The 24,621-nt window shown below is 42.8% G+C and overlaps 1 protein-coding gene across 2 annotated transcripts in view; it reads right to left on the reverse strand.

The window, feature by feature from the left end:
• COL6A2 (collagen type VI alpha 2 chain) overlaps nucleotides 1-18,948 on the reverse strand; it is a 67,052-nt gene extending 48,104 nt beyond the window's left edge. For both annotated transcript variants that reach the window (XM_020815149.3, XM_020815150.3), the window contains exons 1-5: nucleotides 18,691-18,948; nucleotides 11,688-11,819; nucleotides 6,220-6,818; nucleotides 3,898-3,918; nucleotides 1,291-1,356 (exon numbers count right to left, since the gene is read on the reverse strand). In XM_020815149.3, coding sequence (XP_020670808.3) covers nucleotides 1,291-1,356; nucleotides 3,898-3,918; nucleotides 6,220-6,818; nucleotides 11,688-11,790 — 789 coding nt within the window. In that variant the 5' untranslated portion in view covers nucleotides 11,791-11,819; nucleotides 18,691-18,948. The remainder of the gene's footprint in view (nucleotides 1-1,290; nucleotides 1,357-3,897; nucleotides 3,919-6,219; nucleotides 6,819-11,687; nucleotides 11,820-18,690) is intronic.
• Between the last annotated feature and the right edge of the window lie 5,673 nt (nucleotides 18,949-24,621).

The following is a 24,621-nucleotide window of genomic DNA, read 5'->3' on the forward strand; positions in this document are numbered from 1 at the left end:
AAGAAAAAGAAAAAAAGGAACTTCTGGAATAGGCAATTATGACAATCTGTGTCATGTTTTGGTCTTAAGAGCCTGCAAGCAGGGCAGTTAGCAACTTCTGAACTGCTCTGCTTTGGGGCCTTTACAAAATATCTCGTCAATCCTTTATGAAGACTCCTGATCTCTCTCATAAAAGGCAGAAGTCTGTTTCTTATTCTGCTTTTTTAGGGTACAGTAAAGGCTGCTAGATCTTGGAAAAGGAAAACAACATACAAAAAGCTTTTATTTTTTTAAAAAAGCAAAAGGACACTTTCAGCACAATCTTATACAGGCTTACTCAGAAGGCAAGTGCCACAAGTCCAAAGTCCTCATTGTGTTTTATACCTGTGTAAGGGAAACTGGGTATGGTATAGACCAGTGGTTCTTAACCTTGGGTTACCCTGGTGCTTTTGAACTGCAACTCCCAGAAACCCCAGCCAGCACAGCTGGTGGTGAAGGCTTCTGGGAGTTGCAGTCCAAAAACACCTGGGTAACCCAAGGTTAAGAACCACTGGTATAGACCCCTCGGGCATGCTCCCCTTCATGTCACACTTGCAGGAGATGTTTCACAATGCTACAGGGAAGCCTGCCAAGGGGGTTACCCGACTGCCCTTATAGGGCAACATAAGCAAACAAGATTCTGGGCACTGCTTTGGAGTAAAAATAGAGTTGTAGCCTCAGAATGAGAGCTTTTCATGTTGCTCTTGCTAAAGTGCCTCCAAGTACAGTTCTATGTACACCACATGGTAAATTCATTCTGATTAGTGACTCATGTCTTCCTAGCATTCTACATTCGGCCAAAGGGATCTCAAATAAAGGAAAGACATTAATCCGAAAGAAGGTACAATTAGAGAGGACAACAGACACCTGCTCTTCTTTATGCAACCCTCTAACATACAATTGTTGTATTCTTCCCTATAAAATGAATCCCAACACATGTTCTGTCCCCTTACAGAATATCCTAGCTGGTTTTCTTTCTCAGCTCATGAAATATTATCCAAGGTCATAATCTCTTTCCATAGAGTGCACCCCATTGTATTACATTAGATTACATTATTATTTCCAAATAAGGTAAAAGTCACCCCCCCTTCCCATATCTTTGAGAGGAAAAGTAAAGAGATTTCTTCTTCTATCTTTTTTCCTATTCATTATATTTAACCATTTACTGTGCTATTACTTTATATATCTTAATCTGTATGTCACGTTTGGAGGAGGATTTTTAGGTTGTGAGGAAGCTAACAGGTATTGTTTCAAATGGTGCTGTTCACTTACCTTTTGTCCTCTAAAGCCTTTTGGACCAGGTGGGCCTGCAATTTCTAGGCAGCTCATTTTGTAACACTGAAACCAATCAGAATGAAAATTAGATTATACGTACTGCCCGTGGACTATTTGGTTCAGCCCAGTGGGTGGGGGAATCTTAGGAACGGACTGTGATTCAAGAATTGAGTTGAACAAGAGCAGGAGAGCTGGAAAGATAGGAAGTGCTGTTTCCCTGGAGGTGGATAAGGCCCTTGCCACCTTGGTTTAGGCAGTCAACATGTTGTATAGGAAGGGCACTAAAGGGGGGGGGGATCCACACAGTGATAATTATGTATTTACATTTGCATCTGCAGTTTATTTTAGGGTTTAAGAGACTCTAAGCCTGTACCTTTATGATGCGGATTTCCTACCTCAGTTAATAAATATATCTGGGACTTTGTTTTTATTTGGCTTCAAAGAGTTATTTACATTGTATTCTTGAAAGCTTTCATGGCCAGGATCTGATGGTTGTTGTAGGTTTTTCGGGCCGTTTGGCCGTGTTCTGGAGGTTTTTCTTCCTAACGTTTCCCCAGTCTCTGTGGCCAGCATCTTCAGAGGAACACAGAGTTCTAACTCCTGTCTTCTGAAGATGCCGGCCACAGAGACTGATGAAACATTAGGAAGAAAAACCTCCAGAACATGGCCAAATGGCTCAAAAAACCCTACAACAACCAGATATTTACTTTCTTTCTTGTTTCTTCAAACAGCTCCCACTCTGGGTCTGGTGAAAAGAACTTGGGATGTAGCACCCCAATTGTAGCACCCAGCTTTGGACTGTGCTATATCATTGTTCTCACTGTTTGTTTTATATGTATACGTACAAACATTTTTGTAAAATCTGTCTCTGCCATTCTCTTTCCCTCTCTGTGTATATAATACCACATATATATTCAGATTCAGAACCAGAGAGTGTTATATATACAGTGGTGCCTCACATAGCGAGGTTAATCCGGAACTTCGCTATGCTGAAGCATCGCTGAACGGGGCAGCGATTTCCATTGGAACGCATTAAACATCGTTTAATGCGTTCCAAATAGGCCAAATACTCACCGTTCAGCGAAGCTTCTTAATGGCCGGCAGCCATTTTCCCGCCCTCGCCTTGCTTAACGAGGGCGCGAAAATGCTGCGCGCGGCCATTTTAGGCCATTTCCCGGCTTCCGGCGGCCATTTTGGCCGCCGAACAGCTGATCGGCGGGGGGCGTTTTGCGAAGATCGGTAAGCGAAACGCTTACCGGTCTTCACAAAGCGAATTTTTCCCTATAGGAAAAACGTTGTGCGATTGCATTAGCGATCCGAAAAAACGGATCGCTATGCGATTTAATCGTTATACGGTGCGCTCGTTAAGCGAGGCACCACTGTACTTTTATAGTTAAGGTACTTGCCAGTTTCTGTTTATACTGCCACAAAACCAGCATTGGAACTACAGGGAAAAGTGACATTTCAATGGCAGACCAAGGCCACAACTACACTCAGGAAAAAATAGCAACTTTTGTTGCTGCACCTGATGCTATACACCTATGTGTGTATTTTAATTCTGAAATAGGGCTCGTTTCACCGATTGATTAGCGCTCGAAGGCTTCTTGGCTACTAACAGTGTCAGGGAAGGGGCAGGAAAACCTTTGCCTGTTCAGCATGCAGTGGAGCTGCCCTCTCCAGGCAAGAACACCACCATCAGCCAGGCAGTGCTGGGAAGCTTCCCGGCCACCTTGGCATTGGTCTGCTGACAACGTTGTTCTCGCTGGGTCAGCAGGGGCAGGGAAGTCCAGTGGTTTCAGTTTTGCTTCATGACATGCAGATGAGCTGCTGCCCCAACTCTGGCAAGGTCAGTAGGGAAGAAGCCTCCCAGCACTTGGGCCAAGTGCTTGCTCCACATATTCTGCTTTAGTGCAAGGAATCACCCTAAAACAGGACATATGCTTTCTACGGTTATCCACTCGTTTGGAGATAATCCACAGCCGAAAGCTTAACGTGGATTATCTGCAAAGTTGAGTTCCTCCACAAATCTAGACAGTTCCATGCTGCAGATGGAATGGTTCTGAGTTTCTGCTCCTGGTGTGTCATATTACGTAGAGAAGTGGTCCCATGCACTTGCATGCATTCCCCCCCCCCCCGATTAAATGGGTACCTATTGCTCAAAGCAGTATTGGTAAAAAAGTCTATAACAGGCTGATCCATACTTAAGTCTGGTCATATGGATTTTTGACACATTTGTAGTCCAGTTCTATAGGATTTGCTCAATGAGTCAAAACTGGGCAAACTTGCACTTAGAAGTGGACAGCACTTTCATTTCCCACTGAGTCACATTCCTCAGAGCTGTGTGCTTGAATAATCAGACTTCCAAATTAAGCCAGTTTTTACCTGCAATGATCAATCATGAAATAAGCAAGTTAATTTGCTAGACGGAGAGGATAGAAAACCTACAGCAAACAGATGCCTTGAGAGCTCTGCTTAACATTTTGTCTAGTTTAATTTGAAGTGTGTATAGGCTTTGAAACCTAGGGCTACAGAAATCTAGAAGTGTGCAGTTTTTCACAGCACCTAGAATGTTGCTACTTGGAAGTAACCTAAGAAGGTACTTACCTCTCCGTAGGCTTCATGTTTCTGTTGGGGAAAGAAATTTAGTTGTGTTATTCACAGGAAGAAGACAACTGAAGGAAAACATATATCCACATGGCAGACACACTGTACACAGAACTTCTGATATAGAACTTGTAGGCAACTGAGGCATTACATTACCCCACTTTTCAAAGCAAGTATTCAGGCCTTTTGGCTGCACAGAAGTGCTTGTGTGGACACCTGCTGACAATTGATTTGTGAGGGAGTGGAGATGATTGGATAAGAATGGAGGGTATCCACTCTTGTTGACTTCCTTGTTCCTTTTTGCCAACAAGCACCAGTCTTCACTTTGCCTTTTGCTACTACAGTCTTTGCCAGGAAATCTAAATGAGGTGCCCCTACCCAGTGGAAAAATGTTTATGGAGCTGCTGCGAAGTTGCACCCAGGAAGTGGAATTTCCCTGAGTTAATTTGCTTCAACCAACCACATAGGAATCAGCAAAGAGAGAGGAGAAAAGAAGCCTCATTTTTAGCTTGCTGGCTATTGGAATCCTCTTGAAAAAGGTGAGTTGCGGAAAAAAATTATCTGAAGCCAACCTCAGTTTCAATCCCTGGCATGATAAGTTTGGAAAAGGTGTCTGCCCAAGAGCTTGGAGAGTCAGTACTACAGGTATTCAGGGAAAACAGGCTTAGGGGCTAGTCTATTCAATTTGTACAGTTTAGTTTGTGCAGAATTTTAAGTTTTTGGAGTACAGATTTACCCAGACCTGCACATACTTTTACTGGGATGAGTTCTGCTTTCACAAAAACTACAATATTTACATGACGTCAACAAAAGCCAGTATTCCAGTTTTGCTCACTATATAGCAGAAAAACATTTGAAAAATGAATTCAGTTAGGATAATGAGTCACTTCTGAATGTTCATGTGAATGAACAAGCACACCCATGCCCACTGAAAATGATTCAGATATTCTATGGAAAATTCTGTAATGATTCTAAATGGCAAAATTTAGATGTCTGAAATGCTGGTTTCTTAGGAGACATAACACATTTCTAATCTTTCTCTATTTAGAGCAAGACCTTATGATGTGGTTTTAATTAATGTGGATACTCTTCCAACAGCAAAAGCCTTCAGAGATACAATATGGATAAAATAGGGAGGAAAAGAAGAAAAGGAAGGCTAGTTATCATGGAACACAATAAGACCAATCTTCTTACTCAGTGTGCCATAATTATGGGGATAGGCAAGGTTTTTACCGTTTCCAGTCGTCACATTAGTCTTCCTGGGTTTTGCACACTTTTTCTTGAAGAGTAAGCTTTGCATCAGAATAGTACAGTCAGGAAACTCAAAGAAGGGTTACAACACAACGGAGATAGCCTTCTTCCTTCCTGGCATTTCAGCAGGATAGTTTTTGTACATGTTGACTTATTATGGAGAATCACCAAATTCATTTTAGCTTCCACACTTTAGAATTAACACGACATGATTCTGGAAAGGAAGAGGTGTTGGCTGGAAGTGGTGGTGGGAGGAGTCATCAACTGGTGTTCATATAGTATTTTTTTCCTTCTACCACCTCAGAAATGTGTTATTTTTGCTGGGGATCACATTGACACCACTCAAGGCCTAAATTGCTATTCTTTTGAATTAGGTACATTAAGCTATTTGCCCAGAAATGTTCAGTGTTCTGCTATATTTCTTTTGAACATATATGGCAAGCATACAAATTGGATTTTAAAGTGACTAAGGCAGAAACATAACATTATAAGAGAAGTTATCAGAAGTAATGAGATGAATTATCTGCCAGCACGTTCATGACCAGAAAAATATATACATATGAGACTTTTGTTGCCCTTAACTAAAAATTCCCACTCCTTGTTAGGGGGTACTGCATGTAATGCAACTCCTAAAACAGAACTGAGGACTTCTAGACATAATGCAAAGCTGATAAACTACAGATGCTTCTGTTTGAATCATGGCTGTGTTGCTTCCAGTTACAATTCCAATAAATAATAATATCAAATTAAGGTCTTCTTTACCCTTTTATTATGCTTAAATTAATTCTATTTTACTTCATTTTTACTTTTTTTAAAAACAATGGAATATCCTTAAACCTCTTTGGCAACTCCCATAATCCCTAATGTAAGTCACGCTGGGTAGAGATGATGGGACTTGTAGGCTGGGGTTTCCACCCTATGGGACTAACTAAGCTTTATTAACCGTCTGCATTTTGTTCACTAGTTTTCTAAATGCTGCCCCTCCAAAAGAATCTGAATTATTTCTCCTTCTCCTTGGTATAATGATAAAAAAAAGAATATCACATCCTGTGGCAAAAATAAAAGACTTACCATAACTTGGATGATCCTATCAATGGTGTCAACATCTATATCGATGGAATCTTTCTTGGTAGTGGAATAATTATTACGGTATAGCTCATGTGGGGAGTTGGCAATTTCTCGAAGGCCCTGTTCATAGATATTCTCACTGGGGGCCACCACAAAGAGCTTGATTCCTGCGTCACGTGCTCGTTCAGCCTGTAACTTCATTCCTCCACAGGGGCTCCCTGTTACATGGCCGTCAGTGATCACTACTGCATAATTCACCCCGGGAGATGTATTGGCAAGTATCTGGGCTGTCATGTTGGAGAGGGCACAATCTGTGAAAGTACCCCGGCCAATATACTGAATGCCCTTCAACTTATCAAGGTATAATTCCTTGCTGTTAGTGAAATCACTGTAGAATATGACCACATCTGAATAGTGAAGTCCTGCAAATTGCCAGGTGATGGACACTTGGCTCTGGTAGAGTTCATTCTCCAGCCTAGCGATGAATTCAGGGATAAAACTCTTGATGTGGTTCACCAGGCTCTGGATGGGCACAGTCTGCAGGGCAATACTCTCAGACGTGTCAATCACAAAGTACACTCTGATAGGACAGTCCGTTTTGTCTGTATGGAGAGAAAGCAAGGAAGAATGATCACTTGATCCAGCCACGCCAGTAGCACCTGGGTTTCCACGTGTCATGGTGTAGCCGATGACCCTGGAGCTTGTGCTCATTTGCATGGCATCGGCACCGTAGCCAAAGGTGGAGTTAAGAATCAAACCCACAGTTTTTATGGGGTCATTTGTTTCTTCTTGAACATCTGGCAGGTGGCTCTTTATTTTGCACTGGTGCAGCTAGCTTCCTTTATTTTCCTTTTCTGCCATGTGTGCTCACCTGTCCTGGTATAAATCCTACAATGATATCTCTAGTGGAGTACGGTATGCCACTATCTGTCTGTCTGTCTGTCTGTCTGTCTGTCTGTCTGTCTGTCTGTCTGTCTGTCTGTCTGTCTGTCTGTCTAAAAATATATTTTTACACCATCTTTCTCCTTAAAAAAGACCCAAAGTGGTTCACATCATTAAACAACAATATTTAAAGCTAGAAACAGTAAGTATTTATTTATTTAATTTATATCCCGCCCATCTGGTATATCATACCATGTATAATGAAAGGATCAAGCAGACACACATACAAAATCGTAAACAAAAGCAACACTAAAAACACATTCAAAGCAGTAACACAACAATCCATTAAAAAAAACAACCCCAGTTAGGTAGCCAGTCACTAAAAAGCTTGCCTGCAAAGAAAGATCTTCATCTGCTTGAGGAAAGATAGCAAAGATGGGGCCATATTGGCCTCCTGTGGGAAGGAGTTCCTAAGTCTGGGAGAGCAACAGAGAAGGCTCTCTCCTGTATCTCCAAGAGATGCACATATGAAGTCAGTGGTACTGAGAGAAAGGCCCCTCCTGATGATCTCAACACCTGAGTAGACTCATAAAGGGAGTTGCAGTCCTTGATATAGCTTGGGCTCAAGCCATTTAGGACTCTATAGGTTACAGCTAGCACTTTGAATTGTGCCCGGAAATGAATTGGCAGCCAGTGGAGCTGCCATAAGAGGGTGGTTGTGTGATCCCTGTGACCAACCCCAGTTAATTTTATTTATTTATTTATTTATTTTATTTATACCCTGCCTGTCTGTTCAAAATGACCACTCTAGGCAGCTTCCAGACATATAAACACAATAAAATGTACATATAACAAAAAACCAATATACTATACACAATTTGGTTGCTGTAACAATTTGGTTGCTGTGTTTTGGACCTGCAAAAGTTTCCAGACAGTATCCAGAGGCAGTCCCATGTACAAGATGTTCCTGCAATCCAGCCAAGATGTAACTAAGTCATGTGTCACCATGACCAAACCGGACCTGGTGCAACAGGCATACTGGTTTTCATTGTGGAAATGCACTCCTGGTCACTGCCAAAACCTGGGCATTCAGGTTTGGAGCTGATTCCAGGAAAAACCCCAGCTGTGCACCTGTGTTTCCAGTGGAAGTGTAACCCCATCCAGCATAGGCTGCATCCCTATTCCTTGATCTGACTTTCAACTGACCAGGAGCACCTTTGTCTTTTCTGGATGAAGGTTCAGTTTATTCACGCTCATCCAGTCCATTACTGACGTCAGACACTGATCCAGAACTGAAACAGCATCCTTGGATTTAGGTGGAAAGGAGAGTGAGAGCTGGATTAGAGTGGAATGACCTGTTGTCTTTCCTTTGAACAATTTTTCTATTGTTGAAAGCCTTGGAAGAAACTCCATGTTTATTGGTTTCTCCTCCCCTCCCTTGCTACAATCCAAAAGCTTAAATAGGAACCAGATCTATGTGCTTTGGAAAGGGGAAAGGTAGGGGCTTGAGGAATGTATCTGTCAATTTTCCAGCTGACATTTGGCAAATCAGCTTGTTTAAAAGGGCCAGGGGGGTTAGAAGCGAACAACAGAAAGATGAAATCGACAAAGCCTCATGGGCAGACCCACGTAGACAGCATTACAGTAGTCTATTTTTGAGACTACCAGTGCATGAACCAGCATGGTAGGGGACCCAGTGTCAAGGTAGGGACACAGATGGGCAATCTTCCTGAGGTTCCATTGATAGCGCTGAGTCCAGTAGTGCACCCAAGCTCCGAACCTCATCCTTAGCAAAGAGAGTAGGCCCCCCCCAAAGGAGAGGGAGGAACTCAATCCACACACAGTAGGGGCCCCAACCCGCAGGATCTCCATCTTGTCTGGGTTCAGCCTCAGTCTATTATCCCTCATCCACCACAGCAAGGCATCCAGGCAGTGCTCAAGGGGCAGGACAGCATCCTCTGCAGAAGGATGGAAGTAGAGATAGAGCTGGGTGCCATTCCGCGTATTGGTGACACAAAGCACCCAAGCTACCGATGACCTCCCCCAGGGGCCTCATTTAGATATTAAACAGCATTGAGGAGATAATTGTCCCCTGAAGGACTCCAAAGTCAAGAGTCCAAGGGGTGAACATCATCTTGCCAAGCTGTACTCTCTGAGGATGGTCCTGAAGGAAGAATAGGAGCCAGGCCAAAGCCAGGTCAACGGTCCTCAGCCCAGAGAGCCGCCCCAGGAGGATAGTGTGGTCAACACTACTGAAGGTCGCTAATAGGTTGAGGAGGACAAGCATGAACATTTTGCCCCTGTCAGTCTCCCTCAAAAGGTCATCTTGCAGGGCAACCAATGCCATCTCCATGCCATGGTGCGGCCTGACACCGGACTGGAATGGATCAAGGGCATCAGTCTCTTCCAGGAGTGCCTGAAGCTGATCAGCTGCCACTGTCTCCACTAGCTTGCTGAGGAAGGAACACTGGCGACGGGTTGATAGTTGTTTAGATTGTCCGCTGGAAAGTTAGGCTTTTAATGGATAGGTTTGATAAGTCTTTCCTTGAGGACTCGGGGAACCCTGCCCTCAAGGAGAGACACATTAATAATAGCTATAGCTCATTCTGTTGTTACCGGCCTGGCCGCTTTTATGAGCCAGACTAGGCAAGGATCTAGGGAGGTGGCAGTGGCCCTACAGTGCTCAAGCACCCTGTCCACATCTGCCGACATCACAGGCTGAAAACATGTTAAACTCATCAGACAAGGCAGTGAGTGCAGTGGATGTCTCAACTTGATCTACTGGAGAAGAAGGGTGGTCAAGATCCCGGCAAATGGCCTCCTCTTTATGTTTAAAGAAGGCTGCAGACTGGTTACAGGAGATACTACTGTGAGGCCTGTCACTATGACCAACCCTGGATAAATTGCACACTGTACAAAAGAGTTCAGCCTGATGGTTTTTAGCTTCCCTCGTCTGGGTAGCAAAGTATGTTCTCCTAGTGGCTTTGTGAACTATGTGAAGGACTTTCTTTTCTTATCATACAACTACTGCCAATAATTATAACTGATTGATTTTGAGCTCCATTGTTGTAAGACCAGGAGGAAAAAGAATGGTTCATTTAAAATGAATGATTATGCTCTATCATAAGTATAGTATCTATCTCTACTCCATGCAGCAACTGTTTTTATAAACTAAACAGTGCCAAATGTTTTAGCTTTTGCCTGGAGGAGAAGAGTTCCAGCACAAGCATCTTTTTTTACCCATCTTTTGATGATACGCAGCCCTGCATCTCCTTTAATACACCTGTAAGTGGATGCCATCCAGTACCTTGAACATTGCCTGGCTGCAATACTGGACCAGACAAAGATGAATGGGTTGAAACTGAAGCCAAACAAGATGGAGATCTTGTTGTGGGAGGGCACCTGCCTTCTTGTTTGGGAGGAAAATCTCTCCTAAATTGGATGGATTCTCCCTCCCTATTAAGGATCAGATACACAGTTTGAGTGTAAGTTTGGACCTGGTGTGACCAGGGAACAACAGGTCTCCACGGTGGTCAGTTCTGCTCCCCCCCAGATTTGGCAAATTGCCTAACTGCATCTCTGTCTGAATGATGGATCCCTAACAGCATTGGTTTATGAACTAGTAATCTCAAACTCTGACTACTGTAATGCACTCTGCATGGGGTTTCCCTTGAAGCTGCTGCTGCTGAAGCTTCAGGTGGTCCAGAATGCGGCACTCAGGCTAATTGCTGGGGTGAGGAAATTTGACCATATCACTCCAATCCTATTCTGCCTGCACTTGTTACTGGGCTGCTTCCATGCCAGGTTCAAGATTCTGGTAAAGTACTAACATATAAAGCCCCAAACAATTTGAGACCTTGCTACTTGTCTGAACCTCTTCTGTAGAGCCTTGTGGCGCAGCGGTTAAAATGCTGCACTGCAGCCAGCACTGCGCTCACGACACGGGGTTCACTCCCAGGTAGCCGGCTCAAGACTGACCCAGCCTTCCATCCTTCCGAGGTCAGTAAAATGAATACCCAGCTCACAGGGGTGTGTGTGCAATGTGTAGCCTACATAATTAACTTCTAAATCACCCTGAGAGTGCTTGAAGCGCTATGGGGTGGTATATAATCAGCATACTTATTTCTGCCAAGTTCTTCTGCCCGTCTAACTTGGTGCTCTCAAGCCTCATGTCTGCAGCTGTTAACATGCTGAGAAGCCTGTTAGACATCATCAAGGAATAGGGCTTTCTCCGCATTGGCACTCTTCCTTTGGAGGGTCCTCCTGCAGCAAATACGCCAGGCACCCTCCTTTCAGACCATTAAAAAGCTCCTGAAAATGGAACTTTTAAGAGAAGAGCTTGGAGAGAACCTCTTCAGTAATGGGAAAGGGGAGGAAAGAAGAAAAGGAAAGAATAACAATTAGGATGTCTTATTGTCTATTAACGAGTTCTGCTGTTCTGTTGTTATAGCTATTTATAGCATTTGTTCGTAGTAAACAAACAAGCAAGCAAATAAATCTTCAATGTTGATTATCACTAATCCCTTTCCTAGTGCTGAAGTGAAAAAAGGAGAAGGAAGTAGGTTGCAGTTCTTAAATTAGGCTTTTACCTGCGCAGAGAGAAGTTCCAGGGACCACATCTTCACTGTTTTGAGCATACAGGGGTGTCAGAGTTGTGCAGAGCATAAAAGCTAAAAAAGCTTCTGGGAACATCTCAGCAACTGTACCATTCAATTCAAGTCCTGTCAGAATCAGAAATATTGTAACATTTCAGTAGACTCTTGCTTTATTTTCAGGCATTTTTGTGTGAATAAATCTGAAGGAGCACCCTCAGTTTCACCCTAAATAAGGAGAGTGTGTCTCTTTTTATACAATTGACATCTGAGAATGGATTTCCCCCACTCAGGGTGAATTTAATCAAGCAGGCTATCTCTGGCTGTTCCATGAATCCACCAAAGTTTTCCTGAGGGAAAATGTGACTATGCCTGAAGTATTTAGATGCTATGGCGGCTTTGCCAGATAGAGCTGCCCATGTATTGATGAGAAGAAACAACCCAAAGGTGGTGTGCAGGAGATCAGTAGCCTTGGAGATACAAAAAATAGCCCACGTGTAGGTGAGCTCACTATTATCCAGCTGTTGCTATTAAAATCCATTTTCCTCTTAGTTATTAAGATAGTTTGAAAAGCAATACATACTAGGAACAAGCAGGGGAACATCTTACCCTAATATTTCAGATGGTTACCTCCAGATCCAGCTGCAAGGTAGAATCATATTGCTTAGTTACATTAATATAAGTGCAATGGTATAAATTGCATCAGAGTTGCAGATACGCAGTTACCAAGTTGCTACTTGTATACCCTGTTCAAGAGTTACTGTATGAGTTTGTGCAAAACTAGGAACACAAGTAGCAATTGGTTAACCAGCAGCAGTTTCCTGCTGTGATTTTTGCCACTGCACTTATGCTGGTTCAACCAGCCAAGATGATTCTGGCCAGAACACTAAGACTTCTAAGTAGAGATGGGGGTATTCACATTTGTACAGTTGGAGTTAAAAAGGGTCCGGCATTAATGAGGGCGCCTGGGGCTGGACCATCCACTCACACATCCGGCAATGGCAGTGGTGGCCCCTCTCTTCCTTCCAATCACTCTGGACTGCCGCTCAGCTAGCCACTCGGCAGCCTTGCAGGGAAACTCATCCTCCCTCTCTCTGCCAGGAGTAGCTAGACAACCAGGAAGAGAACGGCGTTCGGGAGCGATTGGGAAGGAGGAGTGGGGCCAGCGGTAGCGGTGGACATGTGAGTGGATGGTCCAGCCCCAGGGGCGAGACCCTCATTAACTCCAGCTGTGCGGGGATATTCATATTTGTATACAAATACGAATGCCCCCATCTGTACTTATTTATTTATTTATTTATTTACAATATTTTTTAGCCGCACCATTGCCAGTGGCTTCTGGGCGGCGTACAACATTAAAACCTAAAAACATTAAAAACATTTTAAGAAACAGTATAAAATACCATATATTAAAATATTTCTTAAAACAATTAAAACATTAAAAGTAATTAATTAAAATGCTGGGTGAACAGAAAGGTCTTTGCCTGGTGCCGAAAGGCCAAGAGTGTCGGAGCCAGGCGGATCTCTCTAGGGAGGGTGTTCCAAAGTTGGGGGGCAACAACCGAGAAGGCCCTATTCCGACATGCCATCCCCTTCACCTCTTTCAGGGATGGCACCTTCAGAAGGGCCTCCTGGCCTGATCTTAGAGGACGGGCAGGCACATATGGAAGAAGGCGGTCCTTTAGGTAACCAGGTCCTAAGCCGTTTAGGGCTTTATATGTCAAAGTAAGTAGTATTTGGCACATTATGACATTTTAACCCTAAGGATTTGGTGCTTTCTTTGTACTTTCCATCTGGCCAGGAATTTCTGCTAGCCTGGCTGGAAGATCTAAGTGAGAAAAACCAGACAACCTTTTCACATTTTAAGGGTCTAGTCACACAGCCAAAAACCTGGGATGTGACCTGTGTTAAAAACTGTGCTGAGTTTCAGATTCACACAATGAATTCCAAAGTGCACATTTATGATCCTCTTGAGCTGCATTATTTTCTTAGGAAGCAAGTCAAAATAAATGGCCACCAGAGGGCCCGATCCCCCAAAATGCACTACAGTGCCAAACCGCAGTAGGTGTCCATCTGTAGTGGGGACATTCAGTTATGTGAGCGGTATCCCCCAGGCACCCTGAAGTGGGTACAGTTCAGACACAGTCCTTGACATTTAGCCTTTCTCCTCTGGAAGTGAACTTGAATACTTGCTGCAGTTCTATCAGCGATCTCTGCACAACTGAATGGAGACTTGAAATGTAATCCAAACATTTGAACCCGACCATATCCTCTTTTAACAAACTTACCTACAAAGATTGTTTAGAAAGTGGAAATAACACAAATAAGACTGGCTTCAGTGAGAGAAGGTGAGAGACAGCTGGTTGGTATAATCCAGAAAAAGTTAACATCCTTTCATCACTTGCCCAACTAATTTCAACAGAAGTTAATAAATTCCAATAAAACAGAACAGGCAGAAAAAATAAATGCAGTACCTTTACATTTGATTTTGTGGATATGAATATATTTTGCTTGGTATAAGGGAGAAATAACAGAATGATTACTTCAGAATGATCACTACATTTGCAATCCTAATCCAAATCATTTTCACTTGAAACCAACAATAACGCATTTTAAAGCACAGGAAAAGAAGGCCTATTTGCAGACCTATACTTAGAACCCTCTGAAAACAAAGTACAGTACATTTTAACCATCTACAAGGAAGCCTTAAAAAGATGCAAGGACTAGAGATGAAAAGTATGTGAACTAAAAAAGCAATGATAAGAATGTGTTTTATGCAATGGAATGTGCCTGGCTTGGCTTCTCAAGGGTTAAAAACTGATGAGTCCCACTCCTCCCTCTTCTTTCACACACCCTCCTCTGTCTCTGTCTACCTTGGCACTCACTCATTCTGCTTGTACCATTTCAACAGATGAGTTCAGCAAATGCCTACAGTCCCATTCATCCTATCCACGCTCTCTGCCTCCACCCCACAGCATTGCTTTCTTTCTTTATTCCCTAACTCTAATGATTTTTCACATTGCTCTCATCCTTTCCTTCCCTCTACATGAGTACTACTCACAGTAACCAGGACACCGCCTAGTATGTACATACAGGGCAGAAATATACGTACTCTAACCTCTCTGGACAACTATCCTCCAAATCCCCAGCACAGCCAGATGAGCTGTAAATTGCCCAATGATTTAAGTTAGGACATCAATATTATCTGTGTGAAATGTTGTATTCCTAGCTCTTAGTGTTTTGGTAAGAGGGCTCCCAAAATCTCCCAGTCAGCATGGCCAGTTAAAACATAACCTGTGCATTGATTTACATGGGAAACAAGTAATACGTTGCAAAGTTGTAAGTTTTTGGTTAAATTCCTCTAGCTGTGCAGCAGAAATGCAAGGATCCACACAGCAGAAAAGCTTCAAGTTCCCTAGATTAGTCCACCCCTTTTCTCATTAACTGGGACTTATAATCTTAATAACTCACTCTGAGACATTAGTTGGAGAAAAAAAAATCTTTACAGTTGTGAACAGATCAAATAGCAAACTAACCAACATGGCTGATTTCTAGCAACAGACTTCAACAGACTCTAGAGAAGGGAAAAGCAATTGAGCCAAGAGGAGCGGCTCTCTTTGAATTCAGAGGCTGGAGGGAACAAAAAGTTACTGCTGAATAGACTGACAGTCAGTCTAGCTCAGATAGTTCTTTGCAGCCAAACCTGTTAAATGCAGCATACGAGGTTGCAAAAACACCAACATAATATTCACTGAAAAATTCCTAGTTTCTGGTTCTTAATTGTTTCAGCAAAAAGACTATAATTCCCAGAATATCTTAACCACCACTGCCAGTTAAGACCTAAGCTAACCATTTACTTAAGCTGGGGCAACAATAGTGGCCAAGCAAAATTTCACATTCCTTCAGTAAGTGGACTACAGATTAGCATGTAAGGTTTCTAGCTTCCATCCCTATGCAGCCAGAATGGCCAGTCCGCACATAACCTGTTCGGTGATTTATGTTTGGAAATCAGTACTACCTGTAGAAAACTTCACAATCCTCACTTTTATCATTTCAGTAAGAGGACTACAACACCCAGAATCCCGCAACCTGCAGAGTCGGTTGAGCTACAGCCTAGCCAGCTACTTTACTTGGGACATAAGTAGGGTCTGTGGAAACATTCTTATTTCTACCTCTTACTGTTTTAGAGATCTTTTGATACAAATGTTGGTTTTATTTATAAAACATACTTTAAAAATGTTAACCATTTTTTAACTATTTGGCTAAAAAGGCTCCTAGAGCAGCTTGCAAAATGAGTACGTCTTTACAGGTTACAATCTTAAAAAAAATGAAACAGAAAGAAAACAAATTGGGAGGAAGGAAGGAAAAGTGCAAAGGGGGTGGCCATGGGTTCCATAGTCCTGGTCGGTGGGAATGTGCCTTTGAGCATTAGATTGCGCTCATGTTTGTGCTGCATATATTCTTTCGGGCTTGAATGCTCTTCATTTTTTTTTGTCCTTCTGTTTACTTCCTTCCCCCCGCTTGTCCTCTTGCTTTCTGTTCATGAGAGGGGTACCTGGGGCCCTCCAGATGTTTATTTCTCACAACTCCCATCAGCCTTAGCCAGCAGAGCCAATGACACTGAAGCCCCATGGGAATTGCAGTCCAAAAAACATCTGGAGAGGTCTTTCACTTCTGCCTCCACCAGAATCGACCTCTCCTGTCAGGGCAGGAAGGTATTCACAGTAAGAACTTCCAAGGAAACACCTTTCAGTCTCTGTTCCTTTGACTTTCCCCCGCTTTCCACTGGAACAGATTAATGATATGTTCAGCGCTTGGATAAACCAAGAGCTTCCCCCAAACCCCTGGCTGATTGTTTACAGTCAAAATGTAACTAATATAAGTTCGGGACTTTTTGCAAGCAAAACTGAGTTAGTGGGCCACTTATAAGGACTTGGCCCTCCTTAAACCTCGAAACATGGGTGTATCAGAGCAGCTTGCACACAGCCGGTTGTCCCTACAGATGGGAGCTTTGCAGTGCTGTCCCTGCTCCTCCTCCTTTGATTCGCTTAATCTGTGCACACTCTCTTGATGAGCCTTGGCACTAAAGCAGACACAGCATTTCCAGGCCTGCATCTTGAAGGTTTGTTTTAGCCCCTGAAACCTCTGCATATAGGTTGCACCAGATTCCCTAAACGGTATGCTTTATAGGCTGAGAAAACAATTTCCCCCAAGTTTATTTGGTGAAAAATACACTGCCCCAAGAGTGTGAGGGGATGAAATGTCACAGCAATGTAAGCCATAAAAAGGCCTCCATAGGCTCCCATATAGTTCTTATTGGCAAACCTCATGTTATAGTAGAATGCATGCATTTCTCTGCAAACTATTAATAGACACCTAAAATCAATAGTCTCCACTCAAGTTTTTATGCCAAGATCCAGCCTTGGGGCTTTTCCTTGACAGCAAAGCTGTGGCCTATAACTCTTCCCCTCCCTTGCCCCCCCCAAAAAATTACACAAGCACTATTTCCAGCTTCTTGCTGCAGTTTTCACCTCTGTTTTTGTTTGCATGCTATTAAGCAACCGTTACTTTTTGCCTTTGTATGTGAGTGTTCTGTGCTGTCAAGTTAGAACTGACTTACAGTGACCCTAACAGGTCTCTTGAAATATTTAAGGAGTGGTTTTACCTATTCCACCTCCCCCCACTGAGTTTCCATGGCCAAGTGGGGAATCGAACCCTGTCCTCTCCAGTCCTAGTCTGTCACTCTAAATGAAACTTTTGCTATACTTTCAAGGTTAACCATCTGCTCTTAAAACTAGGCAAAATGTGTTCTGTTGCAAAGCTGGAAGCAGAATTTAGAGAAGTTACCTGTTCGGATTACAGTTCCCATAATAATTCAGCCTGCATGGCCACAGGAGATGTAATCCCTCCAAAACTAAATATTCCCAAAAGATTCCTAGCATTGTCTGAGATAACAGCCAAACACTAGGAAAGGAAGGAAATCCTAATATGTGTGGAATGAGCCACGACCATGGTTTCTTCACTATTTCACATCATCAGGAAAGGCCAAAGGAAGCTGTGCCCCCTCCCCACACAAAACCTACACAAGCTCCTTCCCCATCCCCTCCGTTTTGGAGTGCTAGTCATATTCTGCCTCTCTTCCACTGAGATAAATTTGTGCATAAGCAGCTGGCTGAGTGTTCTGTAGCAACTAAAAGAAACAAACCCAGATGTTTCATATGAGTGACTGTGGTGCTAAGTTCTGGAAAAAATTAACCCAGGGTCCACCTCTGGTAATCACAGTAAACTATTCCAAGATTCTAGTTTTAGTTCTAGTAAATTCTAATTTTAGTTTTAGTTCAGTAAAGTAGAATTCAGACAGCAACTTAAACCAGCCTCTGAACTTTGTGTTTAGTAAAAAGGTGAAAGAAGATAAAAGTTAGGACAGTGACATTAAAAGGAGAAAAGTGGTTGTTTTTTTTCCCAATCCCATAACGAGCATGCAATAGAATTCCTGTAACGTGAATATTAGTATCTAAACTGTATGGGTTGGGCCGGTAGTGCTGTTTTTACAGCACATCATTTTTCAGCAGAGTTAGCCAAAAATATTTGGTGGCCCAGGAGGTGTCAAGAATGATCCAGTGACAACCTGTGCTAAAACAATCCCGTAGGTAGTAGATGTGGTTGTTAAACTCCCCTCACTCAGCAGGACGAATCACATTCCTGGCCCCGTACCTAAATAAAAGCATATCTCTCCCACCCTCTCAGCTCAGTTTAGTTTTCCTTGAGCCACAACAAGAAGCAGAAAGCACAATCTTCTTTGGAATAACTTCTCTTTGGAAAGGTGCTTCATCTTTTCTTCTGATTTAACAACACAGGCATCAAAGGCACAGCATAATTCATATGTTCCCAATGGCAGAGCCGCCTGTCATGTTTTCTGTGTAACAAATAACTATTCTATGGCAGCTGTTAAAATAAAAGCAATTAAATGAACTAGAATGCAAAGTTACCGTTCACTTACCTATAAAACAATGAGGTCATCAGAGCTGAGGAAGGGGAAATAAACTGCAAAATGAAGAGCCCTCTTGCTTATTTCTAGAGGGATCTTGCCATGACAGGGCCACTTTCTTTTGCTTAATTTTTGAGTGAAGAGGCGAAGCCAATCGAGGGTGGCAGAGAGGTCTCCCGCTTAAAGGCTCTCTAAGATGACTAGCCGAAAAGTAACTGCCTCCCTCGCAATTCTCCTCCTTCCCAGGTCTGTCTTTGAAAGCCTCAAGGCACCGTTAACCTGTGTCGTCCACAGGGTGGTGCTGTGGGTCTTCCAATCCTACCGCAAGAAAGGGTGGGGTAGGTGTCGAGTATTTTCCACAGAAGGTGGGGGGGAGGGGGGAGGGTAAGGGCTGGGGAGGGTGGAGGATAAGTCGTCATCGTGGAACAGAGGAACATTTTAGTAAGACAAGATGGGAAGAAGGACCTCTTTTTTTATACTGTATAAATTATAGGACTCGCTTGCTTACCTTACCCTGAACATGCTCCCCTCCTTCTGTGAGTTCTCCTGAACTATGTAAAAAGGTCTGAATAGGAAATTTCATATTTCAGCCTGACACCAACTTTGCACATTTTACTTCTTAATTTTTGTGTGTGGTTCTGTCTTTTAACAGTTTCAATGCTTAAGAAAGCCTCTTTTTTTTTCTAAACGGGCCACAAAATTAGATACTTATTTAAAATATTTTTACCCCACCAGTCTCCTTAAAAAGGACCCAAGGTGACTTACTTCATTAAAAACAATTTGAAACCTAAAAACAGTAAATATACAAATATTAAAAAGAACCAAACAAATATCACATTAAAACTGGTAAACAAAAACAAAACATAACCAGGTTCAGAGCAACAAGGCATAGACTCCAATTTAAATCCCTATCAGATAATGGGGAAAAGATGTGGAATTTTTATAGACTGTTTATAACTGTCTCATAGACTAACCCTACAGACATCTTTTCAAAAGTAAGTCCCACTGAGTTCAATGAGATTCGCTCTTGGGAGAACGGGTGGATGAAACCCCATGTGCCTCCAAAATGCAGCATAACCCTGCCCCTCAAAAATACTATCCACTGCACTGACAGCATTTTACAGAAGCTGACAAAATAGAATAGAACATGGTATTTTTTTTTTAAAAAAATGCAAACTAGCCCTTCTGTTTTAAGAACAAATAAAACATTGAACTATATATACAGAGGTATACAAAAATATTGGGATCCAATGCAAATACTCAGTTCTGAGGTGAACAACAACAGCATCAAAACATCTCCCCTAAAGCAATTCCAGAACTTCTGGCAAACCATGCTCTAACTTCAGAGGCTCATCCGCTTTTAGGGTCCTTTTTCTAATGCACATTAAGGGCAGTAAGAAATTTGGCAACCCTATGTGTAAGAATGGGATTGGAATCAGACAGCAGCACATGCATAGATTGCTGCTCTGTACAACTGGGAAATCGGCCAGTCAGAAGGAAAACAAGTTCTTCACGTACATCCTTGTAAAATGTGCACCGCAACAGGACGTGTTCAATTGTCTCTGTCTGCTCCATTCCACATGGGCAAAGGCGCTCTGCCCAGGGAAACTTTTTATGCCGTCCCTCCTGCACTGCTGAAGGTAGTGCGTTAAGCCAGACTAGAGTAAACGCCCTTCTAAGCCTGGGCTGCTCCAACTGGGCAAAATAAGATGCTGCTATAACAAAATTGTCCTCCCTAAGGTAGAATTCTGCGGCACTGCTTAAATCATTTTGTCTCTCAATGTCCTCAATACGCTGCTTGATTATTTTCTTTGCCTGTTCCATTCCCATGGTTAACAGAGTCAACCTAGAGAGACCCAAAGAGGCTATTTTTTGCTCGATTAACTGAACCCATTTTGACTTTAAGGTGTCTTGCAGGATCAATGGTGCAAATCCAATAGGGAGATAAGACAGTGTGAGCCAGTGCATCAGAACTGCAATCCATATCCTGGCTTTGATTTTAATTTGGCCAGTTTCCAATCTTAGTTTTACGTTGGCGACATCTCTGGGGACTCCTAACATTGCCCTCAGGAATTCTGATTGCACACATTCTAGGTTTGCAATATTTGGGAAAGGGCCCAATTGGAAGCCATACAGTAGTTGGGCTACTGCTTTTGTGCAGAACAGTTTAATGGGTGAGGGAATGTAACCCCCCCCCTTTGTCTCATAAATTGTAATATTGCAGCACAACTTAATCTGGGCATTTAATGCCACATAATCACCGTGTGCTTTCCTAGAGCCGTTAGATTGGAAAACGACACCTAAATATATTCTCGAAGGCTTTCATATTTAAATTGGTGGATCTGATTTATCATGCATGTTCGCATTATTGACCTTTTGTCAAAATACATGATTTTTGTTTTTTGAAAATTAATTATCATGTCTTCCTGCTCACAATATATAGACAACCTTCCCAATGCTCTTCTAATCCCAATTGGGGGTCCTAGAGATGATAGTTGCATCATCGGCATACAGTAATGTTGTTATATGCCTCCCTGCGATTTTAGGGGGATGAAAGTCAGTATTTTTAACTGGTCCACCATAGAATCAATGTAAAAGTTAAAAGTGGAGCCAGAAGGCAGCCTTGTTTGACTCCTTTTTGGGTTTGAATGGCCTTAGTAAGATGGCCATGTGCACTGCATCTTACTTTAAGTGAGGTATTTCTATAGAGAGCCTGAATAAGTTGAAACAGACGCCTATCAATATTAGAAGCCTCTAGTCCCCCCCCCCCCATAATTTGACCCTTGATAGTGAGTCAAAAGCTGCCTTGAGATCTATAAAAGCTACATGGAGTGAGGTTGCCATTGTTGTAATACCAAGCATTGGTCAAGGGTAGATCGACCTTCCCTGAAGCCTGCCTGCTCTTCTGCAAGGATCTTATCCTGCTCCAGCCAATCTTTGAATTTCCAGTATAAGTGCCTGGTATGCAATTTACAGATTGTGCTAATGAGACTAATGGGCCTGTAATATGCAGGGTCATATCTCTTTCCCTTTTTAAAAATGGGGACTATGATAGCAAATCCCCAGTTTTCTGGAATTTGGACAGTAGCGTCGATACACGTGAATAGTGATGCTGGAACCAGAACCCAAAATTCTAGATTATTTCTGACCGCCTCTGAAGGAATCAGATCTTCTCCAGGGCCTTTTCCCATTTTCATCTGGGCTATTACATTGTGTATTTCACAAGTTGACACAGGTGACCATAGTGGAACATCTTCAAGTGTGCTATTCCATCCCAACTGGGCTGCATCTGCATCTTTATATAAGTATGGAAAGTGCTGGGTGGATATAACAATCTGGAAGTGTTTGCCCAGAGGTTGGAGAGATCTTTATCAGCCGCCAGAGCAGAGTCAAGTCCTTAGATTTTGCTGCTTGAATCAATTTTTCCCAATTTTCTTTCTGGGCCTCTTTTTTTTTGTACTAGTAGATTTTTATAGATTTTTTATCTATTTCAGAAGGGTTTGGGCTACTTTCAGATACGAACTTAATTTATAGGCTTGGTAGGTGCTCTGTAAGACTTTTTATAGCTAGTACACATTCCTTGTCAAACCATGGCTTCGAAAGAAACTTTCAAGAGAAGAGAAGACCTTTAAAAGGATGGATTCTGGGTTTAATGTGTTACTATAACATTTGTTACTTTCCCCAAGAGAAATGGTGTAGCATTACTTAATGACTTAAAAAGACTTTAGAATTAATATCAACACATTTTATGTGGTTTAAAATAGTTACTTCCAGCAACGATTCAGGCAAACCATATAGCCACCAAAGATATTTCTTTTCTGTTTAATTTAATTTAACATATGACTGCTTTAATGCTCCTTGATTGATTGTGAACTGCCCAGATTTACCATCAGTCAAATGGATGGTATATACAAACAAACAAACAACCTATGCTATGTCTGTGTGTCCTTGCACCTCCTCCTCAAAATAAAGGCATCTAGATAGGTTTCCATGAAAATTATTTCTATACAAGTGCATCCCTGGTGCTTCGGCATGTCTTTCATTACAACTCCCCAAAGCTCTAGCCAACACAACTAGTGGACACAGTTTTTGAAAACCATAGCCCAACCATAGTAGGAGTCCTGCAGCAGGAATTGCTGACTAAAGAAGAGCCAATGGTTCCTTAGTCAAATCAAATGCAATTCTTGTAGCAATCATGTTATGGGATGTGACAGGATGAGCATGTCAGTTAGCTAGCACACTCACAGGGAGCTGTCAGGCCCCTTTGAGATGGCTGAGAGAGCTCAGCCGTTGGAAAAGGCTAAAGTATAGGGAAAGAAGAAGAGAGGACAGCTGGGGAAGTGCAGAAGCCTAATGAAGAACATCTGCCCAAGGCAGCCAGGAGCTGGATAAAAGAACGTGAAGACGGATGGGTCTGTGGAAGGTTGCTGGTCACAGAATCATAGAATACTAATATAAATAGAATAATGCATGCGGGACTTCCTCTTTGCAGACGATGCAGCCATTGTTGCCCACTCTGCTGAAGACCTCCAACAACTCATGAATCGTTTCAGCAAGGCCTGCCAAGACTTTGGGCTAACAATCAGCCTGAAGAAAATACAAGTCATGGGCCAGGGTGTGAACTCTCCTCCCTCTATTACCATCTCCACACAAGAATTGGAGGTTGTTCATGACTTTGTGTACCTTGGCTCAACCATCTCTGATACCCTCTCTCTAGATGTCGAGCTGGATAAACGCATTGGGAAAGCAGCTACCATGTTCTCTAGACTCACAAAGAGAGTATGGCTCAATAAGAAACTGACAACACATACCAAGATCCAGGTCTATAGAGCCTGTGTCCTGAGCACACTCCTGTACTTCAGTGAGTCCTGGACACTTTGTGCCCGGCAGGAGAGGAAGCGGAACACCTTCCATATGCGTTGCCTCCGACGGATTTTTGGTATCACCTGGCAGGACAGAGTTCCAAATAGAGTAGTCCTAGAACGAGCTGGAATTTTCAGCATGCATACATTACTGAAACAGCGACGTCTACACTGGCTTGGGCACGTTGTGAGAATGGCTGATGGTCGGATTCCAAAGGATCTCCTATATGGAGAATTAGTGCAGGGAAATCGCCCCAGAGGGAGACCACAGCTGCGATACAAGGATATCTGCAAGCGGGATCTGAAGGCCTTAGGAATAGACCTCAACAGATGGGAAACTCTGACATCTGATCGTTCAGCCTGGAGGCAGGCGGTACATCACGGCCTCTCCCAATTTGAAGAGACCCTTGTCCAGCAGGCTGACGCAAAGAGGAAGTCACAAAGGAAGCAAAACCAGGGAGCTGGACAGGGGACAGATTGGATTTGTCTTCAGTGTGGAAGAGATTGTAACTCTCGAATTGGCCTCCTCAGCCACACTAGACGCTGTTCCAAGTCCTCCATACAGAGCACGCTACCATAGTCTTTCGAGACTGAAGGATGCCTACTACTAATGAACTTCCCCTCCTCTTGCATTTCCTTTTCTTTGGAATGGTTTTTGTTGCTGCCTCCTGTACAAAGTTACAAGCCTCTATCCAAAGTTCTTCAGGCATTCTGCCACCAAATCTACTTCCTTAAATCTGTTCTTCACTACCACTGTGTATTCAGAAGGAATTTGGTTTAGATTATACCTGACTAGCCCAGTGGGTTTTCCTACTTTCTTCAGTTTAAGCTTGAATTTTGCTATAAGAAGCTGATGATCAGAGCCACAGTCAGCTCCAGGTCTTGTTTTTGCTGACTGTATAGCGCTTCTCCATAAACATTATATGAACATAATCCATCTGATTTCGGTATTGCCCATCTGGTGAGGTCCATGTGTAGAGTTGCCTCTTGGGTTGTTGGAAAAGGGTGTGATGACCAGCTTGTTCTCTTGACAAAACTCTATTAGCCTTTGCCCTGCTTCGTTTTGGACTCCAAGGCCAAA

The sequence above is a fragment of the Pogona vitticeps genome, chromosome 1 (assembly GCF_051106095.1).
Source record: "Pogona vitticeps strain Pit_001003342236 chromosome 1, PviZW2.1, whole genome shotgun sequence".
Lineage (NCBI taxonomy): Eukaryota > Metazoa > Chordata > Lepidosauria > Squamata > Agamidae > Pogona > Pogona vitticeps.